Source organism: Barbatula barbatula (genome assembly GCF_947034865.1).
Source record: "Barbatula barbatula genome assembly, chromosome: 2".
Lineage (NCBI taxonomy): Eukaryota > Metazoa > Chordata > Actinopteri > Cypriniformes > Nemacheilidae > Barbatula > Barbatula barbatula.
Genome location: NC_136767.1, coordinates 28,373,547 through 28,395,703, shown reverse-complemented (window position 1 = coordinate 28,395,703; position 22,157 = coordinate 28,373,547). Strand labels below are relative to the sequence as shown.

The following is a 22,157-nucleotide window of genomic DNA, read 5'->3' as shown; positions in this document are numbered from 1 at the left end:
GCTATGTGTCCTCAGGAACGTGAGCTCAGCAACAAGAGGAAAGAATGTGAAGGTCTGGAACATGAAGTGAAGAAGAGACGGAAGCAATGCCTCGATTTGGTGCGTTTGTTTTATTTTTCTATTCGCTAATAGTAATATGTTCGTCTGGATAACGTGTGTTCGTGTGTGTTGCAGGAGAACCAGCTAGAGGACGAGCGCTGCAGGAATGAGAGTTTAGTAGAGGAGACAGAACTCCTCAGGAGGAAAGCTCACCTGCTTGAGCAGGTGTGTGTTTGTTTCTGTTCTTATATGTCTCCATCGCTGGGCTTGTCGAGTCGAATTTGATTGATGTTGGTACGAAGTTCATTGCCGCGTACCAATATGTATATAAAAATAAGGAAAAATATTATCACCAAGAAAAACAAACAAAATGAAACAATAAAAAATAAAAATAACTTTGCTCAGTCGGAGCCTGTGGCCGGGTGGATAGCGCTGTAGACATGTAGTGCAACTACGCTTACGGGCGACCCGGGTTTGACTTCCGGCTCGCGGCCCTTTCCCGATCCTGTCCTCTCTCCTCCCCATGACTTCCTGTCTTTACTGTACCTGTCCCATCAAAAATGGAAAAGGCCCCCAAACAATAAATATAAAATAACTTTGCTCTATAAAGTTCATTAATGTTGGTGTTTGCTAGGTCAAGCATCCCTATTTCTCTTTCTCAAACTTGAACGAACCCCTCAAGACTAACTTAAATGAAATAGAAACTACAATATTATTTGGACTTGGCTTTTTTTTTTGTCATTTTCAACTTTAAAAGACAGAAGCCTGTTCATTGAGCACAGGTTCCTGAAGTTATAAGATCAATTTGGTTCATATGTTGTATTTCTGTGTTGTGTAGTCTCGGGCTGAAAATGAGGAGCTAAAGGAAGAGCTCTGTGTGTTGAGCGCTCAGCATCGTTCTGTTCTAGAGGAGAACCAGCGACTGCGTGCAAAGCTGGAGAACCTAGAGCAGGTCCTGAAGGTATCGCTCTTCACGAACAGCTCTTAAGAATGGTCAACATATTGTTTCGAAAGCATTTTTGGTGGATAAACTGTTGTGTGTGTGTTTGCATGCGGCCGCAGCACATGCGAGAGGTCGCCGAGCGCAGACAGCAGCTGGAACTGGAACACGAGCAGGCACTGGCTATCCTAAAGTTCAAACAGGATGAAATTAAGAGGCTACAGCGGGTCGGTCACGCACTGTTGTCATTATGCTTTAGCTTTACGGGATAGTTCACCCAGAGCTGTTGAGTTAGGACAATCGATCTCGCCGTCGTGTGGTCACGTGGTTCATGGAGCCCTCAATAGTTCCAAACAAATCCGTGCTGTCAACCTATTTAAATGGATTTTAGCGGGAGAGAAAACAGCAACTATATTTGCATAATTTTGCTTAAAATATTTGCACATTGTGTACACTGAATACTACGTTGACTACATTTATTGCAACCTTTTGTCTGGGGAGTAATATGAATATAAGTCCTATGAATATAAGATACGTCCCCCAAATTCTTAAAATGCATTTCAGCAAATGCGTTTAGGAGACATTAAAATGAATGGGCTTCAGTGCAGTGTTTGTAACTATTGGTCGCTCCATGACACGAGTTACTTCCGCATTTCATTCTTCCAACGGATGTCTATGTGAGTGTCGTAACTCTGTTTTTCAACGGCTCTGAGTTCACCCATCTACTCACCTTCATCTCGTTCCAAACCTTTATGACACTGAAGAACGTTAATAGCCAAACAATCCCTGAACCTCATTGACCTCTATTGTATGGACGCAAAACCACAGAGAAATGTATTAAAGATCGCATATCACAGGTAGTTTCTTCCAATCTCATATTAATCTTGAGTACCTATACAGAAGAATTGCATACGTCGTATCTTCGAAGAGTATTTAGTTTGATCAAATTTATAAAAGAGAGATGCAGCTGTATGATTATTTCCGGAAAAACACATGCTGGCAGAGATGGGACTGGTGGGGAGAATGGGATGGAACTACAGCACGAGCAAGCAGCAACACATCATCACATTAATCCCTTCGTGTTTTTGACATTATGCAAGTGCACGCCGATTGCCAACAAACACAGACGTATGACTTAGTTTGACTTACCGTGTGCAGTTGATGTCCGAAATCTTTCAGCACTGGGACCGCTGCATCTCCCAGTTTCATACAATCTCCACAACCGGCGTTATATCCTCTGTTTATATAACATCCGTCACTGAAAAAACTTTCCGAAACAAGTTGGAGTGCTGGGGGAGTGTATCAAGTACAGAAGTTGACCATGAAAAGCCAGCACATTTAACAGTGTAAAGAAGTCAGAAAGCATGACATAACATGATACCCCAATCTAATAAAACATTTAGAAGGTTAAAAATGACATGAGGCTGATTAAATGATGCCAGAAGTTTTGAGTGCACTATCCCTTTAATGCCACTTTGTAATATGTAAAAAAATTTAAATCCCCCAATAATAAATGATCCAAATTCTGTTGACAGAGATTTTCTTGTAGATCTGTATAATATACTTTGTGTATTTTATAACGGATATTGTGTTTATGGTTTTACAGGCTCAGTTATTTGCTAAGCGAGAACATGAAGGCGTCGTGCAGATGCTGGAGGTGAGTTTCATACCGCTTTCCTTTTGTTTTGTTTTGTCTCGTTGCGTTTAATAAACCTTTCACAAAAACTAAAGGTGTGTGTGTAGTGGACACTAGAAACAGATGGTGTGTGTGTGTGTGTGTGTGTTCACATGTGTATTATGTTGTTTAACTGCATCGTCTCTTTCTCAGGATCTGGTGCAGCTTGTATTGCACAGAGAGCTGGTACAGTACAGAGTGTGCACTTCCTGTTTGATGTGTTCTACTTCCTGTTTCTCTCTCTCTCTCAGAACTATATCACTGATGATTGCATCATCATCCTGCAGAGGGCTCTGTTTACCTATTAGTCCTATTTTTATTTCACAGTACTGGATTGGCATGATTGGTTTTTCAAACGATTAATAACGGTAACGGACAAGACTTACGTAGCAAAGGAAATAAACATAAAACATATATAAATAATTAGAAGAATAGAAACATTAAGCTGTAATATACAGTAGACGTGCTGTATTGACAGGTATTAAGACATTGGAGCCAATTGACTTCATTTATTCACACTGACGTGTTTGTGTTCATACAATGGATGTCAAAATGTATCCGTTTACCTTAAAATTAGCAACAGTTGGCATTTAATGCATTTGCTTGAATGCCTTTTATCATGTATATAATTATATAACGACATCTGTTTGTGTTTTCCCTGGGGTTCAGCCCCGCGACCATTGCATCTCTAGAGTCATGCTCTGCCAGCCCAACAGGAAGATGCATGCTGATCAAATTCAAATAATGCCGTAACACGTACAGCATGAGTGTCCTTTCCTCGCTGTAATCGCATTTGATCACGCACTAACAAAATATGACCTTAGGTTTAAAAGCTTTTAGAAGTATAATCTTTTCGTACAATAAAAAACCTAACTGAACTCTGTTCTGTGGGATTTGGTGCATCCTCCAGTGATGTGGTTTCACAGGTCCTGGATCGCAGCATTTAATAATCTAAACTAATATCAGCTCTGCTTTTGAAATGCATGATGTTTTTTCTCTCTTTCCTGTACACTGTGTTTTGTTGACCGCTAACCAGAATACACTGGACTGCATGCAGGTATCAGACCCCTATCAAAAACACTTTCAGAACAGTTGACAGCCGCCCGTGTCCGTTTAATGCAAAATGTGCGTTACTTTTCCCAATAGTAGTTCTAGTCCCTTACATCTCTGTAATAGTTGTTGTTTTTTTGGTGTTGTGCACAAAACACATAGGCTTTGCTCAGCTACCCTTTAATGCCATAGCAATAGGTTATTATAACCTCAAGGGCTCATATGAATTGAGTGTTGCATAGATGCAGTATAATCTTATAAAGTTAAAGATGACATGCAGATATCACAGGTGAGAGTTTAAAACTGGTTTTATTTTCTAGAGCTGACAGTGATGTTTATGTGTATGCGTGTATAGGTTTATTTAGCTAAATTGCGTGATCAAATGTCCTCACTAACATAGGAAAATATCATGACAACTAACTTGTGAAGACATTTTCATCTCATCATAAAAACGCCCGTACGCCGTTCAAATGATGAAGTTTATCTTACAGTCTAATTCTGTATGCATGTTTGCGCGAGACTTAGGTATTGAAAATATCATTCGCTTGATATTTATGAAATGACCTCACCAAGTAGTGAAACAATCGCGTGCGTGTGTGTTTTTGAGCCTGGTGCTCTCTGTGTGCCAGGAAACTGAACCACAGAGCCGGAAGTGAAAGCATCTTTCTTTATGCTCGAACTCAACAGTTCAGTGCAGGCATGTCGTTTACATTTAGCACATTAACTTTCACTCATTTCGTTTGCTCTACTCACCTGCTGCCCGCTTTATACTTGCCAGTTATGTTTCCACATCTCTGTTTTCCCGCAAGAAGCACGTTTAACCAAAGCAAGTTAAATGATGGTGCATAGGTCCTAATATTGTGATTCAAACACATTTGTTTTTTTTACTTTGACTGTTTATTATTATTATTCGTGTGGATTTTGTTTGACCCCCCTGCCTAAATGATAAACTACGGTTAGTGTCAGATTGTTCTTTTGCATAAACTCAATATCTTAGGTCATTTTGCTTGTAAGATATTTGTTTTGGACAAAAGAAACTGAGGGAGAACATCAGATTTTGAAGATTGTATTGCCCGGTCATAAATAGATCAGATTTTTTGTCATTGTGGCAATCATACATTTTCAATTTATCATTGCTTTGGTTTGCTAATAGCACCTGCTTTTCTTCATCAGACAAATGTACAGGATACGATTTTCACATTAATGTAGCTTAATATTAATTCTATACAAAATGGTTTTTGCTTTGCGTGCAGGCCAAAGTTCGGGAGCTGGAGGGCAAATGTCGCAGTCAGAGCGAGCAGTTCGGACTTCTCTCGCAGGAACTGGATAAGTTCAAAGTTCAGGCTTCAAAGATCGATCTGTCAGGACAGGGCCTGCTGTCCAGCTCCAGTCTGAACCAGTTCACCAATGGCATGGGCTTTCCCGGTGACTCAGGTAAGCCAAAAAAATGTATATATTTTTTCAGATTCATAAAGTTGTCCTCTTTCAAATCAAACTGTGTTGTGTGTGATGAGTTTTGCAGCTTACATAATGCGCAGATGAGAGATGAGTAAAGTTGATCAGATTGATTTATGGTGGTTCCAATAGATTGAATATTCTCTGTTCTTGAGCTGAGTTCAGGGGTCAACCACAGTACACACATGTATCAGAAATGAACTCATACAGTAGTTATAAACAGATTATTCTTCATTTCCATCATTAAAACACACTTACATGAAATTCTTTTGTGAGATGTAGTAAACCGTCACGTGGCAGCGTTCAAAAGGTCATACGATTATTTAGACACAAGTGTCTTCTGAAGACGACTAAACAGACTTCGTGTGACAACGCTAGAGTGTTATTTGAATGAATTATTCACATGTTTAACGTGTCACGAGTTTGTATGTGCTCTAAAGCGTCATCTTATCACATGTACATCTGCATTTGTGTTAGACGTTGCTGCTGTCCTGCGTTCGGGTTCGACTCCGCATGCAGCAGAGCTGTCGCGTCCCGAGCGCTCGGCGACCATCAGGCACAGAGAGCTCCCTTCCATCAGCGTGAAATCTGGCTCCACGTCCAGCCCCACGCCACCCAAATCTGACACCACCCACCTCTCGCCAAAATCTGCCGGTTCTCAACCTGCCAGTCCAAGAAAGACCAGCTCTACACATGAGGTGAGACACACGGTTGAAATGATGTGAATGAATGTCTGGCTGGAGTGTTTGTTTAGCTAAAAGAAGTTTAGCATCTGCCAGTTCTGCTGTGATTTATAAGGTTATATGTGAGATGTAACTGTTCGTGGGTCAGTGGTTACCCGAGGCGCGTGCAGCTGTCTAAAATGATATCGAGTGAGATAATCTGTGCTGTGCTGGATTATGAAGGTTGTAGTAGTTGTAAGTGATTATCCATAAAAGGTTTTACCCTTGAGCTATAAAAACTGCCTGCATGCTTTACTTTGACTCCGTAATTTCACTGGATTCCCACGGTGAAGAGGCTTTAAAATACACAGCTTTTTTTGTTTGGGGTCTTTTCTATGTTTGAATTGGTGTATGTGTTGTCCTGGTAAACCTCACAGCAGGCATCATCAACCTTCTCCAAGCTCCCCCATTGTATTTAACAATATTCAAAGCCCCTCCCACTCACAAAAACTCAACATTTCTACCCAATATAACATTTTAGAGCTTGGGACCATCTTGTGGACCTCAGCCCCCTGTTGAAAACCGCAGTCTTACAGTGTAGGGACCAAGAATACCCAAAGATAGTGCTACCAGGTTCCATTAGGAAGGCATCTTATAAATCAGACTAAATTATGTTTATTTGTAACTGTTAAAATGCAGAAAGGGTTGCGTGATGATCAGGGTTAGGGGATAGAAGATACAGTCTGTACAGTTTTAAAATCATAATGTGTATGGAAAAGTGGTTGTGTGTACAGTGTGGGTATGTCTGATGACCTTTAACCTTTCGACCACATACAGAAGAAGTGATATTTAATAGGTATGCTTATGCTGCGTGTGTGTTTCAGGTGGACACTGCTAGTGAGGTTGAGGATCTGGATGTTGACGTTTCTCCGGCGCAGTATTCGGTCAGTAGAGGAGCGGCCAAACTCCAGGTCTTCATCGCACGTTACAGGTAAACCAGCATTACAGTCCTGAACTGTAACCAACACCAGTGTCGAATGAGATTTTTTTTGTCATATTTGTCTACTTTTGTTGCATCATGTTGGTACAAAAAACGAAATGCTTCTAGACAGAAATCATGTGGTTATTATTGTCCTGCTGTTATGAAAATGTTTGTGCTGATATTTGTGATTTTGTTTAACGGCCATTTTGTAATGATGGGGCTTGTTTCTGTACGCAGCTATAATCCTTATGAGGGTCCTAATGATAACCCTGAGGTGGAGCTGCCCCTCACAGCAGGAGAATACATTTATGTGTATGGAGACATGGACGATGACGGCTTTTATGAAGGTGAGTTTCATCTTGCATCACTCCATACAAGTCACAAACTTTTGAAGCAAAAGTTAGATTATTCAAGATTATTCATGAAATTGAATTGTATAGTTTAGGATGCGGCACAAGTCAGTGATTTTTTAACATAGTTGTATTACATTGTGTGTTGTTATAGATTTATTCTGGAACATTGAATATTTATTCGTACATTGCTACATATGTTATGAAACTTTGGCGCTTACGTCTGTTCTGTATTTAATCCTGTATAGAATAGTATTGAATTGATCATAATTGTGCTGCTGTAGGCGAACTGATGGACGGACGGAGAGGTCTCGTTCCCTCCAACTTTGTGGAACGCGTCTCAGACGACGACTTCATGAGCGGCCACCCTCACCAGGCAGGCGATACATCCCATAATTCCTTCCTGGAAAGCAGCTTTCACAGTGGCAGCGAGCGGCTACACCAACATCATTTACGGTTTGCTCACAGCGTCTCGGAGAAGACGGAGACCTCCACGGCGGCTTCTGCCCCTGGTGACAATGCCAAAGCGAACCCCTCCGCCCCCTCGCCGGTCACCCCGCTCACCAACGGCCTGGACCTGGATCTAGAGGAAGTGGGGGTGGACAGCGTGCCTTACCCCCGCAGACTAACGCTCATCAAGCAGCTGGCCAAGAGCGTCATCGTCGGCTGGGAGGTTCCGGTAATACCGGCCGGCTGGGGTTCTGTCTTCAGCTATAACATCTACGTGGACCATGAGTTGCGACTCAACGTTCCTTTCGGTACCCAAACCAAGGCCGTTCTGGAGAGGCTTGACTTGACGCAGAAGTCGTATCGGATAGCGGTGCAGAGCGTAACGGGACGCGGGAATTCAGATCAGCTGCGCTGTAGTATGCTCGTCGGACGGGACGTCTACGTGGCACCGACGCATCTCCGCGTCGAGCGCGTAACCGCTACCTCGGCCAGTCTGACCTGGCTGCCTAGCAACAGTAACTACGTGCACATCGTGTCATTGAACGCTGAAGAGTGCGAGTTGGTCAAAGCGGGAAGTTATTCACTGTGCCTCATCAACCTCACGCCCAGTCTGCATTACAGCGTTAAAGTAGAGGCCCGGCCTCACCGCACAGCCTGGGAACTGCCGCCGGAATGCAGAGAACGGAAAACCGCACTGACCTCTTTCACCACCCTGACCGCAGGTGAGATGTTAACCATCGCTGTCACACAGTTTTTCCTCTTCTGCTGCCATATTTCTCTAAAATGTTGTGTTGTTTTCTCATTCAAATGTTTTGTGTTGCACCAGCTGTCAAGATATAAGAACTTCACTACACAATTATCATAGCCAAAAGAATTCACAATAAGGCTATTATGCAGTTTTATTTTTAGTAAAGCAAGTGCAATTATGTACGGTGGGATTTGAAAGACTCCTCGTGTGCTTGGTGACATCATCTAGAAAGTTGTTGCAGACACAGAACAAGTTCTTATATTTTGCTCAAAGATAATGAAAATAAATGTGTTTTTAAGTCATTTGGCTTGACCTATGACCCTAACCTGTAGGTCCTCCTGATGCTCCTCTGGATGTGCAGCTGGAATGCGGTCCGTCTCCGGGAATCGCTCAGATCAGCTGGCTGCCCGTCACCATAGACGCTGCCGGGACGTCCAACGGTGTCAGAGTCACTGGCTACACCATCTACGCAGACAAGAAGAAGGTCAACAAGTTTATTCTCAAAAAAATCTACATCACACATACCCATAAGAAACGAAAAATTACAGATGAGATCTCCTAGAACTCAGTGAGATGAATTGACAGCAAACGATCCTCACAAATGTCTCCATTCAGAGTTTCAGTAGAGATGTCAACAGTGTCTCAAACTGAGCTCAGATTTGTCAAGTCTGGAATCTAAAGTCTATATTATTGAAGATCTCAATATGAACTCAAACATTACTCATCAAATTTACCCAAATCCAGTTTATTTTGCCTCTATAATATACATTCATTTTACACCTCTATCACTCTCCATGTATTTAAACAATTACAGTATCTTCTATATCTCCTAAACAATTTTCTGAGAAACATCTGAAACTAAGTTGATACTTACATTAAAGTAATCAGTTAAAGCTCTTTTGAAAATAAAATCGTTGTTTTAAAGAGTACATTTTTGCCAACTTGGCAGACTGCTTACATTCACACACAGAAACATTACACACTGCATGACATTTTATTTTAAAGACATTGTAATATTTACTCTTTAAATGTCTCTCTCTCTCTCTTCTGTTTTCAGGTGTTAGAGGTGTCGTCACCCACAGCAGGCAGTGCTCTGATTGGTCCATCACAGATCCAGACGTTACAGGTGGCCCGTGAGCTCACCGTACGAACCATGTCGGCGTTCGGTGAATCTGCGGATTCATTATCTGTGAATGTGCCAGTCAAACTGCCTGCTATCATGTCCGGTACCTCACTGCCTCAGTGCCAGTCTGTGCCAGCGGACGCCAGTCTCCTCAACACCGGTGCCAACCAAGAGCCTGCTGTGTGTGCCACGTTATCTGCTGCCAAAATACCCACGCTGACGCACGCTGCCACACTGGACGAACACTCCACCGGTCCTGTCAGGGGAGCCTACGTCAACACGCCTAAAGCAGTCACGCATGAGATGCCTCTGCACGCTGCTTCCTGTGTTGAAGCCTGGGCCAACCCAGCATCTGTTGCCATGGCAGCACAGGAGACTCCATCACCATCTGCCTCTCACAAGAACTCAACTGTGAGTTTTGAGTTATCCTACATGAAATCTTATTACAATACTAGAAGTAACTAAATATTTAAAACATAATATTTGTGTTTCTGTGTTGCATCAACAGGTGAGCATGCCTGTGCCCATCGTCGCACCTGCAACCATGGCTGTGCCTGCTCCCCTGCCAGCACCTGTGCCCGCATTAGCCACTCCCACCCTACCTGTGCCCATCGCTGTCCCGACACCTGTGGCCATGCCGGCGCACGCATCAGCACCCCTGCAGAGCAGTGCACCCCCGGCTGTGCTGAACCCAATCAGAGAGACCGACAGCCCGGGTGCTCAACGTCCTGTTGCCTCTCTCTCCGACTTCCTGGAGGACCCCCGTGCCAAACTTCACACTCCATCAGCCAGTTCTGTCTCTCCCAAAGTCAACATCCCAGGACAGGATCCTCTGGACGTCCTGGATACGCACCCGCTGAGACCTCTCAATGCTTCGCCCTTCGAGTCGGAGACAGAGGAGGAGCGAGAGGGCAGCAGGCTCGTGTCCATTGAGGAGTTCCTGCGGCCTGTACCTCAACCTCGAATAAAGGTCATTCTCCAAACGTCCAAAGCAAACTTGTCTGAAAATGTTACCGTGGTTTTAATAACTTCAGAGAGCTTTAGTGCGTTGTTGAAAAGTTTCAATGGTCAGTTGTAACAAAGTTTGTAAAGGTGAATTACTGGAAGTGGTCTGAAAAATCACACTCGTTTCTGCAGCTGTTAAGTTATTCTTCTTTTTTCAGGTGTATGCCGGAGGTCTCCTGGACCCTCCCCCAGACTACCAAGGAGAGAGCAGTCGATCTGATCTGTCCGACATACTGGAGGAGGAGGAAGAAGATCTGTTCTCTGAGCCCCTCACGGACGCCCCCTCAAGGAGTTACAACACGGGTCCTACAGGCAGAGTATGTACACACATCAGCTCAATGTATGTTTGGAGGAAAAACTGCTTTAATGTATTTATCCTTTATCAGAGACAGGTCGGTAACGATATATTGTGGCATTAGATTAACGATATGTTTTACAGCGCCGTTGCCTTTTTTAACGACATGACGTCTGTTTAATCCTATTGGTTGAGCTGGGTCAACAATGTTTTGATGCTTTTATTTTGTAATTTTAGGGTTTAGCTTTCCTACTATAACGTTTTAACCGATTTATTATTGACAAATGTATTACATTTTTTTCATTTATATTCAGAAGAAAAAAATAAACCTTTGCTACTGTGAATTTTCTGGCAACAACAACAATATTATTAATAATGTTTTGGAAATAAATCTGTTACTTGAATTTTGCTTTAATTTTTGTAATGTTTTCAATTATTATTATTAATTTTTTTCGTAATGGTGAAGCCGGTATCGCATAGTTTATCGGCGTGCATGCCGTGTGTATTTTTACACCCCTTTGCGTGAAAGAACGTTTGTTTACTCTCTCTGTGACGTCGCCCTGAATAGCACCGCCCACAGAGAAATCTCATTGGTCAAATATAATTGAATAGTAAGGTTCATAATTCTTCTGATTGGCTGCCAGATGGACAAATTGACGGTTCAATGGATTGTGCCTGTATGAGAGATGTGTCAGCCGTATTCTCTTTCTGTTCTTTATATTTCCTGTTGCATTTAAATTTTCTTCTCTTTTGTTTCATTTTCTATTTTCACACCGATCAATATCAACTTGTACCTCACCTGTATGTGCGTACACATACTCGCACACTTCTCAATCCCTCACTGTTCTAACAAACCCATCACTCCTCTTCAAAAATCCAGTCGGAAGATTGGGAACCGGACAGTGATGAAGAAATCCTGGAGAGGATTATAAAGCTCCCCCCTCAGGCGTACCACAACAAGCAGCTCTTCAGCATCCCAGAGGTCACAGAAGAGGAAGACAACACCGAGTCTGAACCCCACACCAGATCGTCCCCAGGACGGACCGCCTCGGGTGACCCACGGCGCCCACGGGGACGTGAAGGTCGTCGTCGTCATTCCCCCGACCACGCCAGACAAGGACGCACATCTGAATCGGCTGTGGTGAGATACGGAGGAAGAGAACCGGGCCGGGTCAGACCTAGAGTGCACTACGCTGACACGGTAGACACTATCAACTATCCGGATGAGGAAGATTTGGAGTTGGACACAGGCGGAGGTCTGTACTCCGTTCCTCGTTCGATGCACAAAGGACATGCCGACAGACTCAGAAGAGAGGCTCTGCTACGCAGCAGGATGACCTGTGACCTGGCCGGGGTCGGGGCAACAAGGCAGGGGCCGTATTTACTAAGCAAGACCAAGCGCCGCGTGATGTCGCCCACCGGACCGTCGACGGAGATCGATGTGGAGTATGGAACGGATACAGATGAGCCACATGTGTTTGATCCTAGAGAGGGGGTGTTAGAGCAGATGTCCTCGGAGTGGTGGGTGGAGGGCGGTGGTCATTACTGTCGCCACCTGCCCGTGACGTGCAGACCGCAGGCAGAGCTCGCCCCGGCCGACCGCTCACGGGTGTGTCTTATGCCTGGCCATCTCAGTTTCCCACATCATCCTTTTTGAATGTGGCTGAAACCTTTTGCACCTAAAAGTGAAGACTTCGTTCTCACCAATCTCGACAGGTTTAAGAGCTGGGTTTTGAATTTTTTTTGGATTGTGCCAGGACACAGAGCGCATGCACTTTGCATGTGTCTGATATAGTAACTGCAATATGGGCACACAAGCTCTATTTTCACTTTTGCAAAAGGTTTAAGTCCAAGCATCTGTGTTCCCTAAACCCTCTAGTGATTTTGCTTTTGGTCATGTGCTGTGTACAGTATTTGTACAGATATTCAGTTAGAACAGCGCTGTATCGAGATTGTAGTTGTGTATTGTGGCTTTATGTACGCCTCTGTATCTGGACAGAAAAGACAAATTCTTCTGGCCTTGTATGTTGAGTTCAGATTGTCCAGAGATTGCTGCTAAACCGGACAACACTAATGTTATGTAGTGTAATAGACGTGTGTTTCACCTGCTTAGAGACATCCAAGAACTGCCTTTGTGTTATCGCTACCAGCTAGAGCTGCATAACCATTTTTCGCGACTAATCGTTTGCAGAATAAAAGTTTTTGTTTACATAATATATAAAGAGTTTGGTTCCAAAATGAGATTCAAGGTTTTCCAATAAATTTCAATCAAACTGCAGTCGGTTTATTTTGATTGAACCCATAATAACTCAAAAAACACTTGCATGATAAAACACAACAAAAACAAAACATGATTTCTGAACAGTATCTCATTTTGAAACCGAAATCTTCATTTACATGTGCATGTTAATTTTTATATTTATAGATAGTTAATATTATATATATATATATACAAAAATCTTCTTAAAATTATAAATGCATGTGTTTGTATTGATTTGCTCTATTGTACTATTGCTCGCTTATTACTCCCTGAATTCTTTGTAAGTCGCTTTGGATAAAAGCTTCTGCTAAATGACTAAATGTAAATGTAAATATACATAATTATTATACAAAGTACCCCGACCATATATTATTCAAGCAAACACCGTTATTAGTCGCCACAAATCGTTATGCGGCCCTACTACCAACATCCCTAACTGCTTTCATTGCTGATCACAGATCAGATGTTTCTCAAGAAATATTGTGTATGTGTGTGTGTTTGTTTGTACGAGTTTGCAGGGCTCTGGGACTGAAATGTTCACATATTCTTTTTTAAAGAAAGTAACAAAATATTAGGCATACATCAGACCTTCATGTCTTACATTTATTTTATTATGTTGATGCGTTTCACATTGAAACAGGACATTGATGGTCTGTGTGGCTCGGTTTTCTTGAAAGTTGCCTTTTTATTTAATATCACAAAATATAAGTTGGTTAGTGGAGGGAAAAGTTTTTTTTCTTGTAAGTGTACACTTTTGTAGAGATTTTAGCTGCATAGCTAACAAACATGGGCTAATGGTCAACTATTGCTGACTTCATGTGGTTTTTGCTTAATTCTTTGATATGATCCATTTTGATTTTGTAATTTGGTGACCAAAGCTGTTTTAGCCTTAAATGTGTTATTTTGGGAGCAAGTTGTCTGACAGATATTGTTTTAGTCGGGAGCCCCCTGTATTTGTGTGTGTGATGTCTATATTTATTTGTGAAGGTGTCGAGGGATTCTCTTCTATCAGTCTTTAACTGGGTGTTTGTCTTGTATCAGGAGATTGGAGGTAGAGAAGCATCCCTGACAGGTGCAGTGTGGTGCGGTCCATGTGATGTTATTCCTAAATCAACACGCTCCGAAATTAGACTGGCCAGAGGTGAGATCCCTCTCTCTCTCTCTCTCTCTCTCTCTCTCTCTCGCTCGCTCGCTCGCTCGCTCAATCACACTATCTCTCACTTACCAAAACTCTCTCACTCTCTCTCTCTCTCTCTCTCTCTATCCATCTATCTAATTATCTCTATCTATCACTCTCTCTATCTATGTCTCTGTGTGTGTGTGTGTCTCTTCAGATGATGCACAACAAGCAGGTTCAAGATCCACTTGGATGAGTTCGAATTGATAAATGAATGACACACCCGTGTTGGATATTTCCCAGCCAATCATATTAGCCAGACAGGACATGACATACCGTGGAATCATCCATAAAATGCAAAACATTTCTCACATTTCATCCTACCATCCTACTATAAAACTGATTATTTGTGCCAGTAATGTGTAATCTTTTAAATGACACATCTGTTGGTCACTTGAAATAAACCTTCTATGTGTTTGTGCTGCAGAACTTCGAGCGGCTGAAGAAAATGAGGTGAGGATGTTTGTTGCACTCTTCCCATATGACCCTTCGACCATGTCACCCAATCCTGATGCTGCGGAAGAAGAGCTTCCCTTCAAAGAAGGGCAGATTATCAAGGTATTAAAACGTGAGATGGTAGTTAGAACCAATGCAATAACAAATAATTGCCATAAATACATGTGTTTGCTATGCTAATTGAATCATCTAAACTATACACATTTTATATCATCCAGAACTAACAAATACTCTATTCCTATATTTTTTCAGTTTGTCATTGTTGTTTGATCTCCGCAGGTTTATGGGGACAAAGATGCAGATGGGTTCTATCGGGGTGAGGCGGGCGGTCGTCATGGTTACGTGCCGTGCAATATGGTTTCAGAGATCCAGGTTGAGGATGAAGAGACCAGAGATCAGCTCCTGCTGCAGGGTTTCCTCACGACAGAGACGTCTCTGGAGAAGATAGGTGTGGTTTTCATTGCATACACATCACTCCTACAGTCACATCTGAGAATGAAACTGAATACAATATTCGTTTTGTTCCAGATATTAGTATTCTTTTTATCTAGACAACATTATTAGGCTTCACTTGTGTGTGTCGAGGTAGGCATCTCACTATTCATTTTTTAGGTCATATTACTAATACCTGCATCTAAATTATATCGTTTTTTCAGATATTTATACTCCAAAATCTAAAAGTGCTGTATGTTCCTGTTGTGATCTGATATGTCCATCAATATTCCATTTCACCCAAGAGTTTTGTCACACGCAATCGCCAACATGCTGCACTTTAACGATGCCAAAATTCTGCCGCTGTCGTGGTGATGTTGTGGTTTTTGTGGTCATTGTTGGAGCACACAGCGGTTCCAAAGGAAAGTTTCTAAAAAAAAGCAGATAGCTCATCTCCCAGAAGGCTTTGCAGCTCTGACGGTTCAACACTTTCCTCTCGCTGTGGTGTCTCGCTGCTAACGCTTATTCTCTTTCTTTTCAGCTGCATTTCTTTCTTTCTAGAGTTTGAGTTTTATTTTGGCTTCTCATTCATTGTCGTCTGCTACTTTTGTTTCCTCGTTTCCGGTTTAAATTTCATAAAGACGCCCACTTACATGCTCAGCCTCCACGCCGCCCCGTCCCACCGCCGAAACCTAGACGCTCCAAGAAAGGTGTGTGTCAGCGTTCCTCCATCTTTCCCAGGAGAAAGTTTGCTTTTCAAACTTGACATCAGCTTTTCTGCATCTCGCGCTCTGACCAAAGGGGATCATTAGATGTTCATCGTCACACCTGTTTTACAGAAGACATATGAAAGATGACATTAAATATTTAACATACAACTAAAAAAAGGAAATAAAATAGCTAAACCCTCAAATTCTTTTTAAACTTGGTTAAAATTACAAATGCAGTTCACGTTTTGGCAGATAAACAGATGTCATATCATAAAAAAATCATAAACAATTATAAATACATAACATCCCCTTTGGTTTACTGAGAATCTCGCTGTGAGTGTGTGTGTGTGTGTGTGTGTGTGCTGATGGATGATCTTTCATTCATTGATTCATTTTTCAACTCGCTTTTATCCATTTTGGTTTGGTTTTTTCCCGTAAGCCCTTGTGTCAATCAAGGTTAGGGCAGCCAATCAGATTGTGTCTAACCCTACGCTCCTCCCCTCACCTCTGTCCCTTTACAGTGGAGTCAGCAGCGGTGTGGGAGAACACGTCTGTCATCGACTCGTCCAGTCAAGGTTGGATTGGCTCTGCTGTCTTTCATCACTTCATCTCGTTTTCTTTTTCAGCCTTTAACTCCGTAACCGTGTTTCTCTGACAGTTTAACCGCATGTTCATGTGCCCATGTACTCATGCAGCGCTGCATGCTGTTGCCATGGAGATGCCCTCCTCCTTCTCTAACCATTGATTGTCTTTCAGCTTTTCGTTTGACAGTTTCGTTTGCGACTTGTTTGTTTGATGATTTGTTTTGCTTCACTTTGTGACATGCATGTCATTTTTTCCCCCACGTGAAAAAATATAGTAAACTATTGTATTTACTCTAGTAAACTGTGGTAAATTGTAGTATAGTAAGTAGTATGAAAAACATCTGTGGCATAATTTAGTATGTACTATAGACGGGTTTCATCGAACGCACATGACTGGCCCGAAGTTAACTTTTGGTCTGTGCTTGTTTATAATTTAACCATTTATTTTATTCCTAATTTATATTCGTATTAATTTATATCATTTATTTTGTATAGTACTTGTATTCAATTGAAACTACTCGACAGTTAATGATTCTTTGCAGAGGTCTACAGGAAGATCAATTTGGTCCACATAACATGAAGCAGTTGCAGACTATAGTAAATAGTAACAAACTTTCCCAATTTTAACCTTACTATAGTAAATACTATCATGTTTACTACAGTTTTTTACAAAATAGTAGGTATACTATAATTTACTACAGTTTACTGTTAAATGTACTATGGTACACCGTAGTATTTGTTCATGTGGGCTCTTTCATATTTTTCTTGAGTTATGAGTTACATCTTCATTTAATAAACTTGTTTTCAGTTTGTTTGTTTTTATATAAAATCTGTTTTGGGATATATACCGCAACAGTAGTTCGTCCTAAATATTTTGGGGGTCCTTCCCTGAAGCTTCATTTTCCATGATGCTCAGTGATGCGTTGTTTGCCCCTCAGATCCGAGTCACTCCGGCAGTCTGACAGGAAGCTCGCGACCTCGCAGGATGGTGGCCATCTTTGATTATGACCCGAGAGAGAGCTCACCTAACGCAGATGTAGAGGTGACACACATTACACCGTATCATTCCTTTTATCCATAGAGACATTGATGAACACAACACTGTGCTTGATGTTATACTGTCTGTCAATCACTCCAGGCTGAGCTGACCTTCAGCACGGGCGACATCATCTATGTGTTTGGTGATATGGACGATGATGGCTTCTATTACGTGAGTTTCTTTCTCATTACTGTACGATTGGCTGCAGCAGTGCATGATGGGTGTTTGTGACGTTTCAGGGGGATCTGAACGGACAGAAAGGTCTCGTGCCGTCCAACTTCCTGCAGGCTTTTCCAGAGACAGAAGAGGAAGCCGTGACGTCTGAACACACGGCGGCAGAGAGCCGCAGGGATTCACAGGTGCGATTTTTCATGTTATGCGTTGCATGAGCGTTTCTTTCATCAGTCTCTTCATAATGTGCTGTTTTGTTTTTGCATGTTGTCTTATGTGTACTGTTTCTCTCTCTCTCTGTGTGTTTATTTAATTTGTCTTGCATGATGTTCAGAGGCAAAAGAGAGCAGTTCATTTTGAACAGTGACAGTAAGTGTTTCATAAATCTGACCCTCTGTAGCGTCTCCTCTCCTAAGTACCTCAAATCTTTCCTCATTCAGATTTTCGGTCAAAATTCGCACTTCCGTCACGACCACTGTCGTCAAATATTTAAACAATAGTGATATTTAAGGTCGGCGGAATGAAACTGTTCTGGGCAAACTATTCGCCGGTCCATTGCAGCCTTGCAAAGACAGAGCGGGAGGGGAGCAATACATGTCCCCCCACCTGGGGAACCAGAACAGTTCATGATGCGTAACAGGATTCAATTCAAATGATTCGACAGATACAGGCAGATATGGAGGAGATGGGGATGGAGGTGGGGACGATTCAGCAGTCGAGCAAAGGAAGGCAACTTAAATAGGACGCAGTCTAGTATGTAGGGTGACCGCCACCCAACATACCAAATGTGGGACAGGAAATACGTTTGCATGGGACAATGTGGGACACCACTTAAAGGTAGCTTAAAACTGATATAATAACAGAATTGAATAAATTATATTTTTAATTTTTATTTAGCTCGAACAAAATAATTGGTTATTTAGTCAATTTTAACTAGAAGATAATGAAGGAATAGATCAAATGATATATGACACAAAACAAGCTTAAGGTTAACTGTCTCTTTCAATTTTGAGCATCGGACGCGGACTTATCGTAGGCTACAAAGGATGCACACTTTAAAGATCTTCTCAAAAAGAGAAAAGTGGAGGATCAAAAAACGGTCGAATCATGAAAGTTTTATAATGTACTAATGTAAAATAATGCATTTCATTATTTGTCAATACTTTTATTTTTAAACGCTTATGCCACAACCTATAAACAGTTTCAAGGCCACACAGTTTACGATGTTTTAGTGACTTATCCAGCAAGGGATCGTCACCCGATCTACTGTTGGATTCACGCTTGATTTCTCCACCGTTGCAAAATGTTTTGTCATTTTCTTTTCCTGATGTTTCTCAAAACCTGCTGACTCGATGATCACTTTTATGTGAACCGTCAATACTTAAACAATTTACATTTGTCTGCAAAAGTAATTTTAAAGGGCTAGTTTACACATAAATTATAATGTACATAAAAATGATTGTTTATTCACCCTTATGTCGCCCAAAAAATTAAACTTTGTTCTTTGGAGCCAAAGCCATTGTCCTTTTTTAAGTGTTGTTTTGTGTTCATAATTGGAGTGGATGTGACCAACTCTTTAAGCTTCGAAAGGACAAAAAAGTGTTGTTACATAACTCCAAAAGTCCTGATAGCATGTGAACAATTTTTGGGGAAAAACAAACTAAAATCGAATCCATTATTTAATTCGGCAAAGTGGGTCACCATATGCACACATTGTACACACAAAACAAACTTATTTTTTGGTTCTTGGTTAGGGTTGAAATGACTAGAAGGGAGTAAAGGATCACAACATTATTCATTTAAGCATTTAATCATAAAACTACAATCCAAAACGTTTATAAGAATCACAAACTTTGATGGTGTATATCCGGAGACTTTATTGCAACGCTCCACTATCATTTCACCATCGCTGTGTGATGTTCTCACAGGTGAGCCAGACAGAGCCCTCAGAAACGCCTGATCCTGCGAGCTCCTCTCATCCTGACCCTGCTCCCCCGGTCCCATCAGAGCCAAAACCGGACCAGAGCACGACTTCTCCGCCCGTGACCCCCACGCTCCCCGAGAGCTCTCAGCCGGAGAAGAAAAAGAAGGGGTTCTTCTCCAAAGGCCGGCAGCTCTTCCGAAAGCTCGGCTCCAGCAAGAAGGAATAAAAGCAGCGGGCTGTGACCTGAAGGGATTTGCAAATTGCACATTTTCATATTTGAGAGTGTGTGCGTGCTTGTGCACTTGTGTGAAGAGGGGGTCCACAGAGGGCCTCTATGCTTCTGCAACTCGTGCCCAAATTATTTCGACCCGGGCTCTGTGAAATTAAGCGACGGACGTTTGTGTTTGTTTACTTGTATGTTTAGAGATCTCTTGCTTTCGTCGTAATGACTGGGCAGAGAATCAGCAGCAATCGTGTGTGTGTGCGTGTGCGTGATTCTTCTGAAAAGTTCTTTATTTAACCTATTTAAAGCTGTGACTTAGGCTCATGTCTGTTAAAAGGCTTCACACTAGTAAGAAAACGCTCATTTTAATAATAGCGCTTGTAAAAAGGAACTGAGATATTAATAATCTTTGGTGTTACAATAATGCAAAGTCATGCGAACGTCAATAACAGCAAAGCATGTTCATATATTTTATTCGACTTCTTCAGCTAGTATTCACAGCAATCGCAAGCACACTTAAGAGAAGACAAAGTAATGGATATGACCTAAAAATGTGAATGAGTGACAACATTTTTGCACTATAAGTGGGTCCAAAACTGCAAAAGTGTGTGTTTTTCCTGGTAAAAGCTGCAGGATGTGGTGTCACCACCGCAAATACTAATCTGCTGTTTTTATCAAAACACTTTTGAGGTTAAAACTCCATCTTTCGGCATCGATTCATTTTTACTCGACGACATATGTGAATGATCAGGAGGCCGAAAGCTTCTGGTATGTTCGGTTGCGTGGCACTTGCAGTTGATATTTTCTGATATTTCTGCTTTAAAAAAAAAGATTTGACACCTCCTGATAAGTTTAGTTTTGTTTATAGGGATGTAGAGATGTTCGGTTGAATTTTATTTTTTGTTTGCAATAATTCATTTTTCAAAATGTAATTTGCTTGAAGTTAAAAACACATATTTATCAGCATTGTAAACTATAATACTATGGCAGCGTTTGACCCACATTCGCTCCGTTCCTCCTCCGTGATGATTCAAATTGAAACACTTTTTGTCGCATCATTTGCATGCAGAATCCTCATTCTGAACTTCAAACTTTTGATCTGTTGCTCTGAAAGTGCACGTGTGTCATATGAAGGTTCAGGTGTGTCTGGATGCTTCATGGTTTCTACAGAACTCAACTGCATCTCCAGCTGGATTTTACTTCAGCTTTGCCTTTTCTCAAACACAAAGACGTGGAACTCAAGTTTCTCCGTAGCAAGTTAAAGTTTCTTTAGAAAAACCCTCTTCATCACGTGTTCCGTCAGAACTTTATTGCAATAGTATCCGCAGTAAACGTTTTGTTTGCTGCATACGTTCTAATGTTTGTTTGCGTAAATGTGTTTCTGTTTGTGTGGTTTTACAGGGCTTACGTTGAATCTCATTACTCAGGTGTTACTGCCTATCGGTTTTGCGTCTTAAGCAGGTCCTGGCTGATCTAGACCGTCCAAACCAGAAGATTGCCAAAACCTTTAGGTGCTCCGCATGTCAAAGACTAGAGACCAATCGGCGAACGCCAGACGCTTAGAGGGCGGAGCTAAAGTTAGAAACATCACGGAGAGGAAGTAGGCCAAGCTTTCAACTCTTCTCAACAGTCGTACTTTGTTTTTCCAAGAGAAAAGACACAGAGCAATGAACTTATACGCTTGTTTTGATTATATCTAAATGAATATTTCTGTTGGTTAAAGTGTTTACGCCTCTAGTAGGGATGTCCTCCTAGCTGCACTATAATCTGAATAACACGCTGTAATCCCTGCCACGGCTAAACTGCAGATTTGAACGCTTTATCGCTATTTCAGCAAGCAGGTCCCAGGCCGTGATAAAAAACTAGCCTTACAGGACTTTATCAGTCTTGGTGTACAGATTTGTGTCGACTGCATGCACGGTGGCCCTCCATCTATATTCTGCCTTATTTATTGTAACTATGTGTAGTTGTAGGACTTTAGATGCACGTTCTTTTCTCATAAATGTTTTTGAGCCTCCGGTATTGTGGGAAATACGGAGGCGGCCACCTCTGCGGCGTGAGAGCTGTCGGTTTTTCTGTTTATGGTGGGCAGCGTTGAGTTTGATGTATTTTTGTGATTCTGAGGTGTACCGTTTACTTATGGCGAGAAAGAAACTCTATTTATGTGTCTGTGATCTTTGGCAGAAGGTCGACTGGACATTTTTGTACATTTTTGTAACCGTTTTTTGAAAGTCAAACATGTATATAATGCTTCTTTTGCTGAATAAGTCTTTGTGATTGGTTTGTGTTTGCATGTCGGAATCATGATTTTAGATTGGTGACATGAGCAATCTGCGCTCTTGGAAAGTTTAACTTGAAGACTTGTGGCAATATGGACTTTTTACAGAAATAAAATTTATTTTCACAT

General features: G+C 41.7%; 1 protein-coding gene across 6 annotated transcripts in view; it reads left to right on the top strand.

Moving 5' to 3' along the window:
* tspoap1 (TSPO associated protein 1) overlaps nucleotides 1-22,157 on the top strand; it is a 63,530-nt gene extending 41,373 nt beyond the window's left edge. The window contains exons 9-32 of one of the 6 annotated variants that reach the window (XM_079448297.1): nucleotides 16-99; nucleotides 175-264; nucleotides 878-1,000; nucleotides 1,102-1,206; nucleotides 2,586-2,636; nucleotides 2,808-2,840; nucleotides 4,958-5,138; nucleotides 5,637-5,857; nucleotides 6,706-6,812; nucleotides 7,041-7,150; nucleotides 7,438-8,325; nucleotides 8,684-8,835; nucleotides 9,409-9,885; nucleotides 9,983-10,444; nucleotides 10,638-10,796; nucleotides 14,076-14,175; nucleotides 14,639-14,769; nucleotides 14,947-15,115; nucleotides 16,331-16,384; nucleotides 17,332-17,435; nucleotides 17,532-17,603; nucleotides 17,672-17,791; nucleotides 17,938-17,972; nucleotides 19,532-22,157. In XM_079448297.1, coding sequence (XP_079304423.1) covers nucleotides 16-99; nucleotides 175-264; nucleotides 878-1,000; nucleotides 1,102-1,206; nucleotides 2,586-2,636; nucleotides 2,808-2,840; nucleotides 4,958-5,138; nucleotides 5,637-5,857; nucleotides 6,706-6,812; nucleotides 7,041-7,150; nucleotides 7,438-8,325; nucleotides 8,684-8,835; nucleotides 9,409-9,885; nucleotides 9,983-10,444; nucleotides 10,638-10,796; nucleotides 14,076-14,175; nucleotides 14,639-14,769; nucleotides 14,947-15,115; nucleotides 16,331-16,384; nucleotides 17,332-17,435; nucleotides 17,532-17,603; nucleotides 17,672-17,791; nucleotides 17,938-17,970 — 4,026 coding nt within the window. In that variant the 3' untranslated portion in view covers nucleotides 17,971-17,972; nucleotides 19,532-22,157. Of the gene's footprint in view, nucleotides 1-15; nucleotides 100-174; nucleotides 265-877; nucleotides 1,001-1,101; nucleotides 1,207-2,585; nucleotides 2,637-2,807; nucleotides 2,841-4,957; nucleotides 5,139-5,636; nucleotides 5,858-6,705; nucleotides 6,813-7,040; nucleotides 7,151-7,437; nucleotides 8,326-8,683; nucleotides 8,836-9,408; nucleotides 9,886-9,982; nucleotides 10,445-10,637; nucleotides 10,797-14,075; nucleotides 14,176-14,638; nucleotides 14,770-14,946; nucleotides 15,116-15,195; nucleotides 15,236-16,330; nucleotides 16,385-17,331; nucleotides 17,436-17,531; nucleotides 17,604-17,671; nucleotides 17,792-17,937; nucleotides 17,973-19,531 lie in introns of those variants that run through there. The other 5 variants (XM_079448298.1, XM_079448294.1, XM_079448295.1 and 2 more) reach the window with 5 other exon arrangements.